Source organism: Ustilago hordei, assembly GCF_900519145.1.
Source record: "Ustilago hordei strain Uho2 genome assembly, contig: UHO2_contig_03, whole genome shotgun sequence".
NCBI classification, from domain to species: domain Eukaryota; kingdom Fungi; phylum Basidiomycota; class Ustilaginomycetes; order Ustilaginales; family Ustilaginaceae; genus Ustilago; species Ustilago hordei.
Genome location: NW_024545288.1, coordinates 47,301 through 62,475, shown reverse-complemented (window position 1 = coordinate 62,475; position 15,175 = coordinate 47,301). Strand labels below are relative to the sequence as shown.

Here is a 15,175-nt window from a genome sequence, read left to right as displayed (position 1 = left end):
TGTAAAGGTTTTGTTAAGACATCTGCAATGTTGTTTGCTGTCCCAACATGTTTGATTGCCACATTGCCCTCTTGCATGTGATTGTGGACAAAGTGATACTGTGTGTCAATGTGCTTTAACTTCCAGTGTTTGGCTGGATCTTTACTCACCTGTATGCATCCCTGGCTATCAGTGTATAGTATGGGCTGAATGTCTGTGATCTCCAAATCCCAGAGCAAATATGAGAAGAACAATGCTTCTTGCACTGCTTCAGAAGCGGCGACAAACTCTGCTTTGACTGCTGACAATGCTACACATTTTTGAATGTGAGACTTCCAACTCACTGGGCATCCATACACATATGTTATTGACCCCGAGGTGCTCCTTCGTCCATTTGTGGGGTCGGATGCCCAGTTTGCGTCGGTATACATCATTACTGGTGTATCCGAGTGCTCATTTGCCTCCCCCCCTAAGTGTAACTGATATTCACTCATCTGGTTCAGGTACTTTACCATGTGAATAGCTGCCTTCCATGCACTGTCAATCAGGATCAACATGTATCATGATAATACACCAATGGTGAAGGCAATATCTGGTTGGGCTGTGTTGGAGACCCATAATAGTTGGCCAACCAACTCTTGGTACTTCTTTGCTCACTGAGGGTCACATCTCTCACCTCCAGCGACATTCACTACACTCAGCATAGGTACCCAAGATTTCTCATTTGCTCCTCCTAACCATTTGTTCACCATTTCTTTGATGTATGCCATTAGACCCAGAGATATCTTCCTCTGCCTTCTATCATGTGTGATCTTGATACCCAGAAATTCTTTGATTCTCCCGTTGTCTTGCGTCTCCCATTTGTCCATGATCTCTCACTTGGTGCAGTCTACCTCATCATGACTGGGTGATGTTATCAGCATGTCGTCCATGTATGCTGTGATGATCGTGATCTTGTCGCCTGTCCCTCTTGAATATAAGCATGGTGCACTCAGCATGCAATGAAAACCAATCATCCAGAGATGTGAGTCTAACTCAATGTTCCATTCTCAGCCCGATTGTTTCAGACCATACAGTCCTTTCACTACCTTCAAAGCTTTTCCAGGTGGTACTTTGATTCCTACTGGGGGCTTTAGATATACATCATGGTGTATAGTAGAGTTCAGGTATGCTTGTTTTACATCAATAGAGTCTATTTCCCAGTCTCATATTGCTGCAATGGCAATTGTCATGGGCCTGGATGCTCAAGAAGCAGGAGGGTCATGGGTTCATATGGAAGGAGCACGGGTATCGAAGACCTAGTCGACACCAGTAGAGAGCATGGTCGTAGTGCAGTCTCCATGGAGACCATGGACTCCTATGGACTCACATGCAAAGGAGGGCCAAGCACAAGCCACGAAGAGGACCAAGCTCAAGGAGCATGCAGATGGTTACCATTCAGGGGCTCGAGAGACAAGAGCCAAAGGAACTGTCACTGATCAAAGGAGGAGGAGCAGTGTCGAAGGAGTCGACACCAGGTCATGAGGAGGAGGAGCAGTGTCGACAAGAGGCACAGGGGTGCTAAGCAGGAGAGGCCCCTGAGCAATACTCGATGAAGAAGGTACTCTCTGGAGAGAGAGCAGGAGCAGCATCGCTGGCAATGCTGTGAAGAGGTATATAACCATGCTTTCTCATCATCATAGGTCGAGTGGATCCCCATCCACTCTACTCACCATAACTAGTTATCACTTCAGCATAAGTATACATTAGTTTCAGTCAGCATAGCAGCAATCTATCAAGGTTGCTCCTCATCGTAGTGTGTGTGTTGTATCACCACTACCTGACGTCCGAAGGCGCCCATAGCAGGTTAGCGGTCCGGATATAGATAGAACCGAAGGCAGTAGTCCACTGCGGTCCGGGGATCACTTCAAGCATCAAGTCAACACACTGGACACTCGTGTTGACGCCACCAACCTTATCACCAACACCATCAACCTCATTATCATCGACATCACCAATCCCATCACCAACACCATCAACCTCATCATCATTAACACTCACACCAGACCTTGGTGTCATCATAACATTGATATCGATCGTGCCGAGCTACCCCTGAACGGAGTGTCCACAGAGGTCAGCCGAAACCTACGATAGTATATACCACGAACGCCACCCGCTGTCACTGCACAACTTGATAGTCACCGATACCGAGACAATAGCTGTCGCACAGTCTGATAGTCACCGAGTATCTCGACGGACCGACCTGGGTTTCAGGCGCGAGACCCCTGACAGCAATCACCCCTCAAATGGATTGGATGGGCACTACTGGTGCAAAGACCTCTGTGTAGTCGATGCCCTCGCATTGGGTAAAACCTCATGCCATGAGCTGGGCTTTGAACTTTGTCAGCACGAGGTTTGCATCCATTTTGATCTTGAGTACCCAATGTGTGTCGACAGTGTTTGTGCCCTTCAGGAGGTTGGCGATCTCCCACATGCCCATCGCTTCTAATCCATCCAGCTCCTTTCACATGGCTTCTTCCCAGTGCTTTCTATCTTCTCCATTCATTGCTTCATGTATGGTTGGGTCCAGGTTCTTTCTCTGTTCTGGTCACGTCGCCACGAGTCCGAAAGATTTACTGTCAATCTGGGCTTTGGCGATTGGTCCTTGTTCCATCACTTCCGCAGTTCCTCCACTTAATCTTTCTTCCGAATCTGTCTCCATATCCATGTATTCTTGTAGTGGCCCTTCATCTGTTTTGTCAAATATATTTTCTTTGTTGTATCCTAGATCTTCAAAATTCTCTTCTGTCATCATTGCTGGGGGTGCCTTTGTGTCAACCGGTTGCCACTCCATTCTGTCTGACCAGCACTTTGATTCCATGAATTTTGCTGAATTGCTCCAGAATATGTTCAGATTATAGTCTGGGCTGTAGAATAGCCAGCCCTTTCTCTCTAGACTGTATCCCAAGAAAATGGATGTGACAGCTCACTGGTCCAGTTTCTTGTTGTCCCATTTGACTTTGGGTATGTTTACCCATGCCAGACAACCAAACACTCGTAGAAGTCTTAAAGCTTGCTCTGGCGACTTGCTGAACATGACTTGGTAAGGTAATTCATTATCAACACTCGGAGTGAGGTTTATTTTGAATGCTGCAGCTCTGATTGCATACAGCCAGAACTTCTTGGGTAGTCTCCTCTGCATTAGCAATGTCCTTGTCTTTTCTCCAAGGGTCCTGTTCATTCTCTCTACCCATCCATTTTGTTTACTGTTGTATCCTACAGTGGTTTGCCACTCTATGCCCCTTTCTAGCAACCATTCCAATGCATCATTGCTTCTCCATTCAGTTCCTTGATTGGATTAGATTGCTTTTAGCTTCCGATCCATCTGTGTTTCCAGAAACAAAACAATCCTTTTGAGTTGCATAAACACATGACTCTTTCATGTCAATGGCTGTGCATATACATACTTGCTATGGTCATCGACCAGCACTAACATGCATGTGTACTCTGTCATGTGGGATGAATCTATTATTAGATCGATATGGATAAGATCCAGGGGCCCTACAGCTCTTTCGCCGCTACCTTGCCCCATTCGAGCACTTGTGCTCTTGGATTGTATGCACTGCTCACATGTCAGAGTGGTGTTTGGATCCAGTTCCATGGTATGCTTATCTTTTAACTTGCTTGTGATTGCCTTAGTTTTATCCCTTCCTGGGTGTCCAAGATGCTCATGCCATAGTTGTTGCTTCGAAACTTTCAGCTCATTCTCAATATGCTCGAACTCCTCATCAATGCCTTCAAACAATGGTGTTGATGTGGCCATCACACTTTCTTGCCATGTGTCACCTCAGAACTCCAAAAGTCCTCACTCGCGATTCTTTGCAATCTTAAGTGTCATGCCATTTGTTAGAAAAATTTGACCACCGGTTGTGTCCAATATCACTCGTGCTCCTTCATCCGTTAATGAATTCGTTGACAGAAGGTTAACATTAAGGTGCTTCACATATAATACATTTTGTAGAGATATTTCCCCGTAATCTGTTGATATGCTTGCATCTCCTATAGCTGCCGCTTCCAAGACCTTGCTTCTGGCAGTAATTATCCACTTTCGGCAAGTTCTTGGATGGATGAGCATGCTATAGTTGTTGACCATATGATAACTTGCCCCCAAATCCAAGATCCAATGAGCTGTCTCTTTTGTGTTCGGGGGGTCTTGCCACTTCAATGGGAGGGTGAGGGAGCACCACACTTCCTATTTAGGTTTAGCAAGGCAGGAGTCTTTGGGGATGGTGACTGAGGTGTCGCATTGGCTAATACCATGCCCAGGTCACTTGCAGATCCAGCATCGGATTCAGTGTGGTCTGCCTGCATTCCTCGAGCTCATGTGGCTGTTGTCAGCCTCAGCTTCGATCTCTCCAGTCCGTTCATTTTGATCATCATTGCCAGCAGTTCTAGCGCTGGCTTGTTGGGGGTCGATCTTTTGCATGGGAACACTCTTGACAGTGGTCTGCTGGATGCTTAGTGTGGTGGTGAGGGTGTTGAAGTCAATTTGATGGACAGTAGTGACTGTCTCCTTATACACTGGATGCCGGATCGTGCATTTTTGCAGAGCCAAGAACAATGTATCATTGGCAAATGGTTTGCCGAGGAGGCTGCTTTCAGTCTGTATGGACCAGATCTCTTGAATTAGCTTTCTGACATCTGAGTGAAACATCTTTGTATCATTGAGCTGTGAGATGAGTGCAAGTCTGTGAGACGTTTTGGTGGCTTCGTTTGTGAGACTGTTTTCAATCTTTCTCCATACTTGATTGAAAGTAAGGTACTCTTTGATTACATCTAGAACAAGGTAATTTACATTGTGTTCTCTGGTAGTGTCGATTGTTCCATGCAGGGCATTAATTAAAGCATCATCGAGGGAGCAGCTCCATTTCGGGTGCTTCTTGTCATATGTTCCCTCGAGATGTTTCATCGCGTGGGGCACAGATCGGAGGAAAGATTTCACATGAGTGCTCCAGCTATAATAGCTGCATGATGTGAGCTTTGGCATGGGTTCGAGGAGTTTTGCTAGGGTGCAAAAGTTATATTGCTTGTTGCCATCATCGAAGTCAGAGTCAGAGTTGGTGTCTTTGTTGGCTTCATTGTTGATGACCTCCAGCTCATTCTCATTTGTGGCATCATTGTCTACCCAAACCTGGGTGTTCTTGCCTTTTCTGCTTCCTTTGTTCCTTATTTTGGTGTCTTCTACCATTGTTGTTGATGAGTTTTGGTTGGCTCAGTGATAGCTTCTTCAGACTCTTAATCAATTGAAGATAACAATTAATATGCAGCATTATTGGGGTCATGATCAGACTCCCTTTAACAACAGTCGTATGTTCTATGTAATGCTTAGTTTTTCATAGTGTGAACCTAAATGACAAACACATATATATACTCCATTTGCCACTCTAGTCCTATCTGAGGTGGGACATGTCACTTCATTCATACTCCTATGTTGCTATGATACTGAGTGCCACTGAGCTGTTGCCATGACAACAATTGTATATCTCATTGTGCTTCTCGCTTAAGTAAGCCTCCTGTGCCTTGGTGTCTCGGCCGTGACACGTGCATCTTGCTTGAGTTGCTGACACATCTTCAACTCTCCTTCTCGTGCGAATAGAATGCCAGCCGTAAGTTGCTTTGTACGACCTTCTCATGATCCTTCCTTGCCGCCATCCACTTTGGCATGTTCTGTCTTGCTTGTTGGTCTTGCTTTGTGCCTCTGGAGCGATCAGGTTGGTTGCTGGGAGGCTGTCCATCACCCATATCCATCCTACTTGTGGCATTCGATTGAGAGAGAGAGGGAGAGAGCGGAAAGAAAGGCTTTACTTGCAACATGAGCGCCCTTCTTCCAACGCTTTCTCCCACATTCCTGCGCAAAGAGAGCGTCTGATCTTGAGAAGAGTGCGCAATCCTTCGATCATTCATTACTATCACCATCACCATCACCATCACCATCACAATCACACACTTCTCTTCTCTTCTCTTCCATATCACTCTTCTTTTCTTCTTCTTATCTCACTCTGCCAACGGTCACTCGATAGCCAAGGGCGTAGCATCTCTTTCGCACTTTCTTGGCAAGATCACCTGAGCCCTTTGGTTTCAGCTCGTCAAATCCTCTCCCGTCTTGCACCACCATAATCATGTCTGCCGCCACCGCCTCCGCCGCCAACGGCTCCTCCTCTACCACCTCCACCACCACCACCAACAACAACAACCCAGCATCCTCTTCCGCCGTCACCCCTGCTAACAACAACAACAACAACAATGGCGCAACCAAACCCGCCGTTCAGCCTTCCGAGGTAGGATGGCTCTTTGTCACGCAATACTACACTTTCCTCAACCAGAATCCTGGTCGTCTCCACTGTTTCTTCACCAAGAAATCCACCATGGTTCACGGCACCGAACAGGATGAATCCTCGCCTTGCTTCGGTCAGCAGCAGATCCACGACAAGATCACCAGCCTCAACTTCCAGGACGCTAAAGTCTTTGTCTCGAACGTCGACTCGCAGAGCTCTGCTTCCGGTGGTATTCTCGTTCAAGTCCTTGGCGAACTGAGCAACAACGGTGGAGCATGGTGCAAGTTCGCTCAGACCTTCTTTTTGGCTGAACAGCCAAACGGCTACTTTGTTCTCAACGACATCTTCAGGTATCTCAAGAATGACGACGAGATCGAGGCCGAGGCTGAGGCCGTCGACGAGGCCATTCAGGATGAGATTGATGAGGCTGACAAGAACCGCGTCCAGGTTCCTCACCAGATTGAGGTCAACAACATCGGTAACGCCAATGCTATGCCGAAGCTTCCTTCTTCCTCCTCGACTTCTTCCTCCTCGACCGCCGCCGCCGCTCCCTCCGGTGCTAAGGCGATCCAAGCTGCCGAGAGCAAGTCTTCTTCCACCGATCCTGCTCCTCTCGCCCAAGCTGTAGCTACCTCTACCAAGGCTGAGCCTACCAAGGCCGAGGCTGATCATGTCGGTGTCGACGACAAGCTTACTACTGCTCTTGAGGCTGACCAGGCTCCCGCTGCCACCTCTGCTCCAAAGAGTGCTGGTGCTGCTAAAGACGCCGCTGCAGCTGCCAAGACCGGGACCGCCACTGCTGCTGCTGCTGCTCAACCCACCGCTCCTCCCAAGCCAAAGACCTGGGCCACTCTGGCCGCCTCGGACGCCACTCGTTGGGGATCCAACGTCTCTACCGAAGCCAAGGGTGTTTCTACCTCTCGTCCCACTCCCACTCCCGCTGCTGCTTCGACCCCTGCTAAGCCTGCCGCTGCCACTACTGCCGGTACAGCCTCTGCCTCGGTCTACATGAAAAACGTCGTTGCTGATCAGGTCGACGATGCTTCCCTCCGTCAAGCTCTCGAGGCATTCGGCACGGTCAAGGATGTTCAGATCATTGCTCAGCGTTCCTGCGCTTTCGCCGAGTTCACCAGTGTCGAAGCTGCTCGCAAGGCCGCCGCTAAGGGTAGTGTAGCTGTCGGTAAGAATCGTTGCATTGTGCACATTGAAGAGAGGAGGAAGAATGTTGCTTCGGCTGCTAACGCTAGGGGAAATGCTGCTGGTGCTGGTGCTGGTGTAGGTGGACGAGGTGGTGCTGGTGCTGGTAGGGGTGGTGCCGGTGGAAGAGGTGGTGCTCAGCGTGGTGGTGGTGGTGGTGGTGGTGCCGGTCGTCCTGCTCCCCGTGCTGCCAACTAAGCTTTCCGAACAACGTTCTCCTGCCAACTCACCTTGTCTCATCACCATACATGCTCCTTTCTCCAATATGCCTACCAAGCTCAGATCCCACAGACAAGAACACTCAATTTGTACACCACCATCATTGACAACAGGCATCTTGTTCACTGCACATTCGATGTTTCTCTCTGGCATTGTAATATCAGTGATTCTCTTGCTCACTCGCGTTGCTCTTGCACAAACACGATTGCGTCTCTTGTCGCTTTAGCTTTCCTCTATCGATCATCTATAGGTGGCTGCATCTACAGCTTGGCCTTGGTCTTATTGACATTGACAGCAAAGGGTAATACCAGGGCTGTCTGTCTTGCAATTGCCAAGATATAACTTTTTCCAACCACCCTGCTCGCTTTTCCTTGTCCTTGGACGACATGTACTGCAGCTTGCTGCCCTTCGAATAGGTTGGCATCGTCGGGGTGAGACCAGAGTTCGCCATCGGTTTCGTGTTGGCCATTGATCATAAATCTGCCTTTGCTGTAGGTGGCGCTTCTATCGACGACCTTGTTGCTTGGCATTTGTCTTTTGAATTCGATTGTTAAGTGTAGCGTTGGATACCAATGAGGCTCGTGTTTGCCTGCAATCATCATCGGTGGACTTAGAAACATGTCGGCTAGAAAAGGAATCAAGTTGATCCCCTCTGCTAGCCTTCCATTCTTGACTTGATCTTGCGGTAGGCTTAGCGGTGGGTGGGGAGTGAGCGTGTAATATACGCCAGAGGTTAGCGTGTTGCCTTTCAGTGTGGATTCTACATGTTTCCCGTCTGAGCAGGTGGTTAGCAGTTTACCAAAGCCGAACTTTTTACCGCCCTTGGCTTCAATGCTTTCGTCAAAGTAAATGGCAGGCTCACAAGCCGACGGTGGGCATAGGGGGAATGAAGGGGCCCATTGAGAACGAGAGGTTAGAGTATAACCGTTTTGAGTTGCATCATCGGCGTCCCTGCCAACACGGCTTTTATCGGCCGACTCCTTTTGAAGGACAAAGTTGGTCATTAGAACTTGCGTGGTGATGCGCAGTTGGTCGTCTTGATAGAGATCTGCTTGAATGTTGCTCAAGCTTTTACCCCGCTTTAAAACGCGAATGCGCACCTCGAATGGGGTCCATGCGACAGCTTGGATATACGTCGCACTCAGTAGCAAAGGATCGTGGTGCGAAAGGGATGTAACGTCGGTCGAAGCGACTTCAGGTGTCCGCATAAACGCGAGAACAGCATTGAGGATAAGGGAGAGAGAGTAGCCGCCTTGGGGAACCGAACCGATACACCATGTCGTATCGATCGTGCCCGTGTATGTGGCGCAAGTGCCCGTGATCGTCGATTCCTTTAGGCGAGATTGGACTGCTTCTTGTAGACTTGGCATTGTTGCTGAGAGAGAGGCGGTTTGATATGGAAGATGGTGAGGAAGATGGTGGGAGTAAGATGAGCCGGAACACAGTTCGGATATTGCCGGTTCGCTGTTTGCCGGAGAGTTGGACCGAAAAGCGACACTCTGTGAGCTCGGACAGAATTTAACATTGTACTTCGGTTGGAAATCAGAATCTCGGATCTCGGCCAATTCAACCGAGAACCTTGTCTTGCCCGAATCGTTGGGAGCCTTTGTTGCTCCCCAACTCCATCAGAGCATCAAGCGCTTGCCAGCAATGACAGCATCCACCTCAGCCGCCGCTGCAGCGCAGGAACTTTCCTCCCTCCTGCCTCCCTCCCGAATGGCACGCAACCTCGAACTTCATCTCGCCGCAGAAGCCGGTGATCTACTCCTCGTCAAATCCCTCCTCTCCTCCTCCCCTTCACCCGAAGAAGACGACGAAGGAGGAGTGGATGTATGGTATGAAGACCCTTCCTCCGCCAACTGGTCGGCCTTACATTTCGCAGCAGAAGGTGGACATTTGGAGGTGGTAAAAGTGTTACTCAGACATGGAGCGATATGGAATGCCGTCGACGCAAATGGGTTTACTGCTGCCCAAGTTGCGTGGTCACGAAACTATACAAAGGTTTACGAAGCCATTTTTGAAGAGGGTGTTCGGCAAATCTTTCTTCTCAACGCACTCCAAGGTCGAAATGATAGCGAAGAAGAGGCCGAGGAGGACATCGAAGAAGAGAGTCCCACTGACGCAAAGAAACGTCGAACAGAAGGAAGAGCCATCACCAGCGCAGACGGAAGGCAAATCACCCTTAAACCTTGCTCACTCGATGTCGCCAACGATACAGCCAAATACCTTTGCACTCCATTACGATTCCTCCCTGACTCCCTCGGACAAATAAGGTGCTTGGATGAGGACAACAACATGGTCATGGCGCCATGGGAAACCGACATTATGAAACTCTCCACCTCCCTTCTCCTCTCCCCACCGCCAATCCCAGCAGATCAAACCTCTCTATCCGTCCTCAACGTAGGTTTTGGCCTCGGAATCATCGACTCTATTATCCAAAGCTACAACCCTACCCGACACGTCATCATTGAAGCTCACCCTGACGCCATCGCTCACGCCAAATCCCTCGGCTTCGACAAAAAACCCGGAGTGGAAATCTTTCAAGGTAGATGGGAGGATTTCATCCGAGACTCGGACTCGGAACAAGATATCGCTCGGATGACGGCCCTAGGCACATTCGATGCGATCTACTGGGACACCTACTCGCAAGACTATTCTGATATCAAACGCTTTTTCGAATCGCTCCCAAACTTACTCAATGGTCCAGAGAGTAGGTTTAGCTTCTTCCACGGACTCGGTGGCACGAATCAATTCTTCTACGATGTCTACACGAGAATAAGCGAGTCAGATCTAAGAGAGATCGGCTTGACTACCAATTGGCAGCTCATCGAACCGGAGATCAAAGAGGAGCAATGGGAACAGGTAAAGCAAAAGTATTGGACTCTCGACCGCTACTATTGTCCTCTAGCCAGGTTGGATCCAGAGTTGATGTAGAGGTTGCGCGGAGGGGGGAGGGCTAATCGATCTCTTCGGGGGCGGAGAAATACATTACTTCCAGACCGAGACTTTTTACTATGCCCATTTTGCCGTGGGATGCATGCAAAGATGCTGTGCTGCGCGAATGAGGCGAGAGCGAGGTGGATGAAAGATCTGCTTTGACGCCTAGCGAGACAAGACAGTTGGATAAACGGCCTTGCCAGAGTAAACGAATGTCGGAAGTGGTCGAGATGCGCGCTTTGAGGACACCTGTGATTGGAGAGAGCATCTTGGAATGTGCGCTGCAAGCAGGAGCAGTGACTAGCTGTGGTGGCATTGCTGGGCAGAGATGGGAAGGCGGCGAGAGAGTTTCATGCGGTTCTAGCGATCCACTTGCAGTTTTGCCATCTGGTGCTGCAGTTTCGTCTGAAAAGTTGGTCCTTGGTGATCCTGCATCTCGCAATGATAGGTTTGGAGAAGAGGCAATCACAGGTCTCGAACAAGTAGATTCTTTAGTCTCAGCAAGTACCGGTTGCACCATGTCGCTTTGCCCTAGCCCACCTGTATTGCCTCTCAACCAATATTCTCCACCAAGAGACCATTCACTTTCGTAGCTATAAACGTTGAAATCGAAGCGGCTACACACCACCACATCTTTGGCCATCCTAGCTGCATACGCTGTGCTCAGGTGTCCCATCATTGGGTTCAGTGTTGCCGTGATCACTGTGGGAGGTTGCGATGGGCCTTTTTCAGGGGTGCAGTCTGGGCTGATGATTGGCAGTGTCCAAGAAGATGGTGTATCTGGTAGCGTGGAGAATCGAATGCCGGTAGAGAGACCAGCACTCTTCTCGACAGCACTGACAAAGACTTCTGCTCCTGCTGAGAAGCGGCCTCTTAGACCTCCTCCCGCATCCGTGTCCACTTCTGTTGCTGTCTGCGCTGAAGTTGAGACGGATTCTGTTGAGTGTACGGCATCACTATTGGAGGATAAGCAAGAGGGGTCCGAGGGATATGCAAAGTTGTGTAGCACTCTAAACCCCCACAAGGCATCATCGACGGAATAGCTGTATTCTGTAAACCACCTTCCTGTATCTCTCTGCAATGTGAATTGTAGGTTTGTTGATCCTGGTGGACCGAGATCACTTGTTGCAGTTGCTACTGCTGCTGCAGTCTGAGATGTCGAGAGGTTTGCGGAGGAGGAGGAAGAGAGAGTTGCGCTTGAAGCCTCTACTTTCTCTACGCTTCCTGCTGGACCTCCGGACTTTGCTGCGGTGGTGGATGAGGAGGCGGTGTATGTCGCTGCATCCTGTATCGCATTCAATGGATACTTTGGCGGAGTAGACACGGCTGTCACAATCAGTTGTGTTGTCCGGGTCACTCGACGGCTCCATAAAGCATCTAGTCGGGCTGATGGAACATGCATGCATCCGTATATCAGATACTCTCCCGCTCCTTCTTCCTCCTTGCCTCGAAGCGGCGCTGGTGATGTTGAATCGAGATCTACTTGTCCAGCTAGCCAATAACACTCGTCTTGCTTGGTCCTTGCTACTGATACTGGTCGTCTAGGCGATTCGACTATGCGAAAGCGCTCAATAATCTCCTTCAACCTCACATCCCTCGAACTTTTCCCAAAGTCAATCGGCTCCCTTGTACTGGCATAGATATACCCAATTCCAGCACCAAGGTTCGGTAGCGCACCCAATCGGTATGTTGTAAAGAACGGCGGGGTTGGAGAAGCGGATATCGAAAGGGATAGACCGGTGGGAACGCGAAAATCAAGGATCGCCGAGGAAGAAGAGGTAAGATGGAGGTAGGAGTTGTACTCGTTCCATGATGTAGCCTGGAAGTATTGTCGTAGGATGTGGGATACAAAGTCGTGCATGGCGGCAAAGAGGGTGGAGTGGCCAAGCAGGTTGGTGGCGAGGTGAGGATGAAGGTGGTGATGAAGCAAGGAGCGATGGTCAAGACAAGCACCCAAGTCGAACACTTGCTGCTCGTCAACACAGCCAAATTCCGGCTTGTCGCAGATCCCACCTTTGTCGTCGACGTTCTTCTCATCATGACTTGGTTGCACAGAGGCTCATCAACGAACACCGCTACCAAAGAAAACCTTGGTTGCATATCCAGCGACCCACACAATCACAATCAGCACCAACCACTCTCACAGAAGGCGAACCAAACCCAGTCTCTACGCCCGCAAAGGCCATATCTGTAGGATTGTTTGTGTCCAGGTACAGTACAATGCAATTGCCCCGCCTTGTTACAATCAAAGTCTTGCTATACTGTATCATCCTCCATCCACTCTACGCCGCAGGAGGCACACTAGCCATTAACCCGCTCATACTGCCAAACGGATCCCTTACACTCCTATTCACCGCCTTGTACCATTTGGCATAGTCCTTCTTCAACGCCTCCACCTCGGCATGCAATAGCGCCACCTCTCCTGCCAACGTCATAAAGCTTTCATGCTGAGCATGGATCGCATCTGAAATAGCCTGCGGTGTATACGTTTCTCTGCAGTTCAAACTCTCAAGATGGTGTTGGATCGTCTCGACCGTGCTCGAGTATCGGGCGATACGATCGCGGTATTCGATCGCGAGATCGGAGAAGAAGGTCTGCAACCATTCGACGAAAGACGAGCCATCGGAACGAGCCTCCTTGGCGTTGGCAATGATCGAGTAGAGCGTCGAGGTTGTGGTGCGATCACCTTCGAGGAGGCAACAAACGTCGTTCGTTTCGTTCTCGTCCGTGTCGAGGGTTGCTGAGAGCGATTTCAAGGCCTGCTTGTGTCAAAGAGCAAGCACGGTTAGCAACGAGATTAGTAGGCAGCACACCATGGCATACAGTCAATGCTCGATAGGAAAAGCGAAACATACAGAGTCAAGCTCGTGCCACTCAGCAGCGCACTTTCGAATCTCTTGACCAAAGTTTTTCGTCTTGAGCTCCTCTCTCAGCTGTGTCTGTGTTGAGATGTGACTTTCTAGCTCTTCAACCAGCTTTCTTGCCTCGTCGGGGAGATCATTGAAGCGCTCTTTCTGGTAGTAGCCGAATCGCGCGAATGGAGATTGAGCCCCGGCCTGGTTCTGTGCTTGCCCTTGCAAGCCTCCGAATGCGATTTGTGGTCGTTGTTGTTGCTGTTGTTGTTGTTGTTGCTGTTGTTGCTGTTGCGGTTGCTGTGTGAAAGAGCCAAATAGGCCGCCAGTTAATGTCGAAGCCGTGTTGCCGAAAGAGAATCCACCAGCCGCTGGTGCTGCGGGCTTGCTACCAAACAGACCACCCGAAGTAGAAGCAGTGTTGTTCGATGCTCCAAACAGTCCACCGCCGAAACCTGTTGATGGCTGCAGTTGTTGCTGCTGCCCTGGTCCTGGTTGCTGCTGCCCTGGTCCTGGTTGCTGTTGCCCTGGTTGCTGCTGTTGTGTTGTACTGGCGCCAAAGAGGCCACCTGTTGCAGGCGCAGTGCTCGTTGTCGTAGCTGGTTTGGCACCAAAGCTGAATCCACCTGCTGCTGGAGCAGCAGACGGGGTTGTATTTGCCGTTGCTGTGCTTGTGGCGGTATTGCTGGCAGCGCCTCCGAGAGAGAATCCGCCCAAAGTGCCAGAGAAAGGTTTGTTCGCTGGTGGTTGAGAGAAGGAGAACGACGCGGATCGTCCCAGTGTGGAGCCGGTAGACGCGGCTGGAGTGGAGCCGAACATGATGCCCTCGTGCCGTATATCAGCTCAGGTCTCTGCTGTGCGATGGTGGCAGGGTGACTAGGAAGATGATCGATCATCCACGAGCCGATGGTGTTGGTAGAAGCAGGCTTACATGTGCACAGACTTCGATCTAACAAAACTACATAAACTCAAATCGCAACTTTCTGCCAAATGATGATCTCCCGATTCCCACTAAATCGGGCAACAATTTCACAGATTCCAATTCTCAATCGCCATTACTTTTAGTTGAAGATGCGTCGGCATCTCAAGCAAGATGCACATGTTACAGCCGAGACATTGAGACACGGGAGGCTCACGTAAGCGAGAAGTACAATGAGGTATGTAATTGTTGTCATGGTGACAGCACAGTGGCACCCGGTATCATAGCAACACAGGAGTACAAATGAAGAGACACATCCTGCCTCGAATAGGACCAGAGCAGTGAATGGAGTATATATATGTGTTTGTCATTTAGGTTCGCACTATGAAAAACTAAGCATTACATAGAACATATGGCTGTGGTAAAGGGAGTCTGATCGTGACCCCGATAACACCGTATATTAATTGTTATCTTCATTTGATTAAGAGTCTGAAGAAGCTATCACCGAGCTAACCGAAACTCGCCGACAACCATGGTAGAAGACACCGAAACGAGGACCAAAGGAAGCAGAAAAGGCAAGAACACCCAGGTTCGGGTCGACAATAATGCCACGAGCAAGAACGAGCTGGAGGCCATCAACGATGAAGCCGACGAAGACACCGATTCCGACTCCGACTTTGATGATGGCGACAAACGATATAACTTTCGCACCCTAGCAAAGCTCCTCGAACCCGTGCCAAAGCTCACGTCACGAAACT

General features: G+C 49.6%; 7 protein-coding genes across 7 annotated transcripts; 2 read left to right on the top strand and 5 right to left on the bottom strand.

The window, feature by feature from the left end:
* Positions 1-2,482: 2,482 nt before the first annotated feature.
* Positions 2,483-3,199, bottom strand: UHO2_01638 (uncharacterized protein; the record flags this gene model as incomplete). The annotated part of the gene is made up of 3 exons (XM_041559075.1): positions 2,483-2,562; positions 2,596-2,915; positions 2,949-3,199. 3 exons carry the CDS (start codon positions 3,197-3,199, stop codon positions 2,483-2,485), a joined length of 651 nt encoding a protein of 216 aa, XP_041415009.1.
* A 1,110-nt stretch (positions 3,200-4,309) lies between these two features.
* Positions 4,310-5,206, bottom strand: UHO2_01637 (uncharacterized protein; the record flags this gene model as incomplete). The annotated part of the gene is made up of 1 exon (XM_041559074.1): positions 4,310-5,206. One exon carries the CDS (start codon positions 5,204-5,206, stop codon positions 4,310-4,312), a length of 897 nt encoding a protein of 298 aa, XP_041415008.1.
* Positions 5,207-6,137: 931 nt separating this feature from the next.
* Positions 6,138-7,688, top strand: UHO2_01636 (uncharacterized protein; the record flags this gene model as incomplete). The annotated part of the gene is made up of 1 exon (XM_041559073.1): positions 6,138-7,688. One exon carries the CDS (start codon positions 6,138-6,140, stop codon positions 7,686-7,688), a length of 1,551 nt encoding a protein of 516 aa, XP_041415007.1.
* A 281-nt stretch (positions 7,689-7,969) lies between these two features.
* On the bottom strand, positions 7,970-9,079 carry UHO2_01635 (uncharacterized protein; the record flags this gene model as incomplete). The annotated part of the gene is made up of 1 exon (XM_041559072.1): positions 7,970-9,079. The coding sequence occupies one exon, from the start codon at positions 9,077-9,079 to the stop codon at positions 7,970-7,972; it is 1,110 nt and encodes a 369-aa protein (XP_041415006.1).
* Positions 9,080-9,359: 280 nt separating this feature from the next.
* On the top strand, positions 9,360-10,643 carry UHO2_01634 (uncharacterized protein; the record flags this gene model as incomplete). The annotated part of the gene is made up of 1 exon (XM_041559071.1): positions 9,360-10,643. The coding sequence occupies one exon, from the start codon at positions 9,360-9,362 to the stop codon at positions 10,641-10,643; it is 1,284 nt and encodes a 427-aa protein (XP_041415005.1).
* A 22-nt stretch (positions 10,644-10,665) lies between these two features.
* UHO2_01633 (uncharacterized protein) lies at positions 10,666-12,507 on the bottom strand (the record flags this gene model as incomplete). Its single annotated transcript, XM_041559070.1, has 1 exon — positions 10,666-12,507. The coding sequence occupies one exon, from the start codon at positions 12,505-12,507 to the stop codon at positions 10,666-10,668; it is 1,842 nt and encodes a 613-aa protein (XP_041415004.1).
* A 421-nt stretch (positions 12,508-12,928) lies between these two features.
* UHO2_01632 (uncharacterized protein) lies at positions 12,929-14,317 on the bottom strand (the record flags this gene model as incomplete). Its single annotated transcript, XM_041559069.1, has 3 exons — positions 12,929-13,405; positions 13,502-13,983; positions 14,026-14,317. 3 exons carry the CDS (start codon positions 14,315-14,317, stop codon positions 12,929-12,931), a joined length of 1,251 nt encoding a protein of 416 aa, XP_041415003.1.
* Positions 14,318-15,175: the final 858 nt, after the last annotated feature.